Below are 5795 nucleotides of genomic sequence, written 5' to 3'. Positions count from 1 at the left end.
TTAGTGTAGATGCCCTATGATATGAGGGGAAAATTGTGTGTCATAGGGTGATTTGCTACTCAAATACAATTCAAAAATTAATTGTGTCATAGGGTGATTTGCGAGTCAAATACAATTCAAAAATTACAAAATCTCCAAAATTCTCCCTTAATTAAAAGAGTGAAGATGGGTGGGAAGGTGTGAAAACCATTAAATTTAACAGGTGGGGAGTGTGAAAACCATCAAATATCAAATTTGACGGGTGAGCCTGTTTTGAAATTTCAACCTTACTTCTTAATGGCTCCGACTACTCAACCTTCAACCCTTCCTTCCAATGCTTTTGACAGGTGAGCCTGTTTTGAAATTTCAACCTTATTTCTCAGTGGCTCCAACCACTCAACCTTCAACCCTTCCTTCCAATGCTTTTGGATGAAATTTAAATTTAAAATATACTAAATCTAAACCCTGCACAAAATTAATTATATATATTTTTTTCAAGATATTAATATAGGGGTTTGAAAGGTTGAATTTGTCTAATCAGCACATTTAATTTTCTTGAATTTTTCCATTATTAATCGCACCAGTCCAATTTTTTTATATTTCTCGCTGGATCCAATTTTGAAGCACCATTTTTCAGCCCAACTTCTGAGAGCTATTGATGTTTCTCAAAATATCAGAATTTGTAGGAGCCACCGGATTTCAGCCAAAGGATCTTAGAAAAAGGAACAAATCATTACCATAAAGGAATACACACTTAATTTTGTTACGAGTGTGTTGTTCACATGATTTTAAAAGTGGATTTTATTTATCAAATCCTTACCAGAATAACAGGCAACAATGGTAATTCAAATATTATTTCTATGTAATGTTTAATTATCCTCGGCCAGCCATAGCCCTAGAACTCGAATACATATTGAATGGGAAAATAGCTGTAATCAAAATCTATTGAAAGAAGAATTACATGTGAGCCAAACCTAAACCAAAAGTAAGTTCAGATGGAAAAGCAACAAGCTCCACCATCTGTCTTTACACAATTTGGAATGAGCAGATTCTGGCATTGAACTCATATACTAAAAAGGCATCCATAAGTAAAGATAAGGTATATAGAACTCCCAAACTTATTTAAGAACTTTGCCCAGAAACAATCAATCAAGCAAACTCATATACCGTTGAATCTTCTATTCAATGCTGGTCAGGCCAGAGGAAAGTCCCCATGGCGTAACTCCGCTTGAAAGCCACATCTCCTCTGATCGGCAAACCGTATTCATGAAAAAGATTATCCAGCTTCCACTCAGCCATCGATTCGTAATCGGCCTTGGAAAACCTCGGGTAATCCACCGGCATCTGAAAAACGGAGGGGCCATCGCCTCCATTTCTGGAAGAAAAACCCTCATTTCCATCGCCATTTAAGGGTTTTTCCAATTTGAGGACCTTCGCCTCGGCCTCCAAGGCAGTTGGACTCCTTTCCCATCGCAGTTTCTTGCGCAAATCTTCCAGCGAACAGACGCGCCAGAGGCCACCACCACGCGAATGGTTGTGCTCTTCATTTTCAACTAATTGCGCCTCCCTGAAAGGCATTCTGGTGAATTCGACGATCGCTAGGTATTCAACTTTGCAATCACAGAGAGCAGCGATAAATATATTTATAGACACACGAGAGGACGCTTGCGTGGGGCGAAAGCAAAAATAGAGCACAAGAAAGTCAGTGGGCGTGATAAATGGTAGTTATGGTGGGGGCAAAATGTTCGTGAAGTCCTCGTTTCCAGATATTAGGTCGTGTAATGTTAGTCTTCCTGGCAAGCAGGGTTGGTATTTTAAAATCAAATGGCTCTTCAAATTTGACGGGCAATATGGCTCTTAAATTCCATTGGTTAAACAATTATTTATTTTTATGAATATTTTTTAATTTTTTTTGTCGAAATCTTATGAATCATTTAGTGTGGTTTATCATTAAAACGAGTAAATCATAAAATATATAATTTATTAATCAAATTTCATCTCTAAACATTAAACATAAAAAAATATAATTTATTAATCAAATTTCATCTCTAAACATTAAACATAAAAAAATATAGGTTGAAAATTTATTTTAACTCATATTTTATTGATAAATTAAATTAATTTTTTAAATATTTTTACTTTTTGCTTTAAAATATAATATTAAATTTAATTTAAAATAAAAATTTACCCATGAAAAAAACACTTATTTCTAGAGTTTTGTTCGGTATTAAAAATAATTCATTGACAACCATGAAGCTTTACCAAAATACTAGATATCAAACACCACCTGTTAGAAAAATCAAACACCACCTGTCACAGAGCAATTTAACGATCATGTACCATCCGTTTTTTAATACCTGTCATGAATCTTCGTGTCAATGCCGTACACGTCTGGCAATTAATGTTAACTGTCAAATTTGAAAGGTTGGTTGGCTTTCAATTTCCGCCATCCAACACATCATTGTCTTTCAAACTAAACGTAAGGCTCAGCGTGAGTTTCGGGTCACCACTCAAGTGTAACCGCCTTTCCCAGGATTCGAGTCTCACGCTGGCAGGACATTCTAGCTGTTTCTGCATGATTCATATGAGAACTTTTTCCACGTGTTACATATTTGATGTTTTTTTATAAAAAATAAATTTCTATATAAAATTATAGACAGGAAATTTTGTGTGATATTATTACCTTGTTTGATGATGTAATAATATTGAGCGTAAATATGTTGAATTATTTTTAATATAGTTATATAAATTAAATAATTTGGTAAATATAAATTAATTTATCGTCTAGTTTAATTAGGTTATAAATTTGTTTGGAAAATAATGGAAATTATGGTAAGATTTTGATAAAATCTCGCATAAATTTTTGAAAATTTAATTTATAGTTATCAAATTTCGAGATTTTGGGTGCCTCGTGGGTTTTTGATAGTGTTAAATTCATTCCCATTATGGAGATTTAAATAGTTCCAAGGTCATATTTTTTGAGCAAAAAAAATATTAAGATATATTTCACAATACTAAACTACCCTAGATGTATCTTCACTTGAAATCTATAAAGTGTTTAGAGAGATCAAATCTTTCGAGGTACAAATCTTTTTTTGAGTGCAAAATTTGAGAAAAGTTTCACACCTCATGAGATTTTGATCTCTCTTGATGCTTGATAGATATGAAGTTAAGATGTTGATAAATCTGAAGTTAAGATGGATCTAGGCTGGTCTTTTAAAGAGACCCAAAGAATGTTAATGAAGTGGATTTTGGTGAATCTTGACACGCGCGGCGAGCTAGCTGAAGCAATAATTTTGATCAAAGAAGATTGGGAGTATAAGAAAAACTTGGATTATGAAGGGGTGCCATTTTGGTGTAGGTGTTGTCACCAAAATGGGAATTTAGTAAAAAATTGAAAGTTTTCTTTCAAGAACTGAAATAAGATTGTGGCTAAAAAGAAGGATATCCCTAAGTTTAACATTACTCTGGAGCAACTCATCCACCCTACTCCGATGGGTGACGTGATTGACTTATTGGTGCGAAATGAGGACCACTCTCTCAGGGATACCCAGGTGATTGATGGTGTTGACGGGGTTGGTGACGTAGAGATCGCAAAGCCTAGGACAATAGGATGGTCCATCCACAAGATAAAGAAGATAAAGGGAAAAAGAAGATGTTCAAGGATGTAGCCAGAGTCGAAGCAAAAAGTTTGAAGATGCCTAGTCTTGCAGATTAGAAGGTTTAGGAGCAAGTGCTTACATTTTCTTTGGGTACATCTTCTTCCCTTTCCAAATTCTACTATTGCTTCAAATCTAGGAAATGTGGACATGATTTCAAAAGAAACAATCCCCCAAGTTCCTAGGATTTCCCCTAACCTTACGAAGAAGAAAGGTTGAAAACCTAAGAAACCCTTGACCTCAATTGTTTGTGGTGTCCTGACCAATAAAGAATCCTCCATTAATTCGAAAGATTCAAAGTGTTGATTTGTGTAGCTTGGGAGGTACTCCACAACCCTAGGTGTTGGGTTTGTGAGAAGTTGTCCCACAAAATGGCTTTATAGGTAGTGTACCCAAGCAGGTGGGTTTTGCACCCAAAGTTGTGGGTGCGAAACCAAGTGGATATTATTTTTTTTATTCATCGTTGCATGTGGAGCACCATTAATGGAGTAGGGGAGACCTAAGGCAACTGTGGAGGCTTTGATCAAATGAGAAAAATATTAATTTATTTATATTGGTTGGTTTAATAACATTATGTTCAAGTCAGTTAGGCTTGAAAGGTACCCTTTAGAGAGCTAGTCATTGTGCCATGGAAAGATATAAATAATAATGAAGGAGGCCTCATTTGATCACCATCTGAGAGCAATTCAATCAAGTGGAGGATCAAGTCTGGGGTGGTCGCAATGTAAAAAGAGCCTAGTTTGAGTTGGAGAAGAGACATGTTTGCATCTTTTCTTAAGATCTGATCTAAGCCAAGTTTGCAAATATGTTGGTTGAGATTTAAGGCATAATTATGTGCACAAGTTCATTGCAAATTCTATGTGTTCTGACGGAATTTTGTTTTGTTCAAGAGGAGAGGGTTGAGACCCCTGCAATGGCTAGGTTGGAAGGTCGTAAGATCTGTTCTTGAGGGCCAAAAGGCCTGACTAGCAGTTGGAGTAAAGATGCAAGTCTTGAAGGTGCAACTCATGGCTTTTAGGCCTTGAAGTGAGGGTCTGCGTGGGATAATAAGGTTTGTACAGGTCAATTTTAGGGCGATTCTGTGGAGCCCTAAAAGAAGATCTAAACCTCAATTCTTCTGTGCATAGGGTTGTGAATCTCAAGGTTGTTGGAGATGTCATGACAATGTATGTTGACTTGTTTCTCATGTTGATTGATTGCTAGGAGATGGAGGTCTATCCTAGGGCTTGGGACAGAGTTTCGATGCCCTAGATTAGGGGCTCTTCATTGTATGTACAATCACGTAAGACTTTGTCCTAAAAGTTTATCCAAGGAGCAGAGGATCCACCTTGATTTCTGGGTCTGTGGAGAGGCATGAGACCTTATGTAAGGTGAAAAAAGTTTTGTTTTGGCATCGTAATGTGGGTCACACTTCTTTGTGATCAAGAAGCTGGTACAAGAGTCTAGAAAAGGGTGGAAGTTGTTTCCTAATATTTACAGGGAGGTGAGTGGGGTTAATGTGAAGGTACTATGTGAAGTGAAGAAGTTTGGAGTGTTTGAGGTCTATTCATGGTGTTGATGAACAACAATCTGGTATCCATAAGATACAATAGATCTATTTTATATGGGCTACTAGGAAATGTCCCTAAGAGTTGATATTTTGGAGGGGCATAATTCGTCTAGTGGGAAGATTGTATTTGTGCCCTAGTCTAGTGATTTGAAGGTAATGCAAATCAGTGATAAGTGGGAAAAATCTAAAGCCCTAAGTGTTTCTCATTTGGTGCAGCAAAGGAGCAGTTGTGAGGGCTAGGTTTGTAAACCCTAGTACAGTGAACATGAGGGCATAGTTGATCCAAGTGGATATTGGTGGCCACCCACCTATTCCACTTAGACCTCCAATCGGTTTCATCTATTTCCTTGTTTATTTCAGCATGTACTATTTTTAGCAGTTTTTCGAGTCTTGAACTTCTGGAGCAGTTTTGACCCCCTAAATGACATTTTTTAGGTCCATTATTGCAAAGGCCTCGCCACATATATAGTAGTACTGAGAGGGACCTTTCCAACAAGGTATCGTACGTGCCAAACGAAGATAATATGACCAAGTTACGGCCCTGGGAAGTTGGTTGCCCAACTGACCCCAACAAGGCCCACAAACTCTTGGCATTACATCTCTTGGGG

General features: G+C 36.9%; 1 protein-coding gene across 1 annotated transcript; it reads right to left on the bottom strand.

Moving 5' to 3' along the window:
* Nucleotides 1-892: 892 nt before the first annotated feature.
* LOC149153181 (uncharacterized) lies at nucleotides 893-1630 on the bottom strand. The gene has a single exon (XM_089439737.1). The coding sequence runs from the start codon at nucleotides 1555-1557 to the stop codon at nucleotides 1162-1164; it is 396 nt and encodes a 131-aa protein (XP_089295863.1). The 5' UTR covers nucleotides 1558-1630; the 3' UTR covers nucleotides 893-1161.
* Nucleotides 1631-5795: the final 4165 nt, after the last annotated feature.

Source organism: Pinus tabuliformis, chromosome 9 (genome assembly GCF_031772625.1).
Source record: "Pinus tabuliformis cultivar Carrire ecotype Pingquan chromosome 9, CPIR1, whole genome shotgun sequence".
Classification (NCBI taxonomy): domain Eukaryota; kingdom Viridiplantae; phylum Streptophyta; class Pinopsida; order Pinales; family Pinaceae; genus Pinus; species Pinus tabuliformis.
This window is presented reverse-complemented; position numbering and strand designations above follow the sequence as displayed.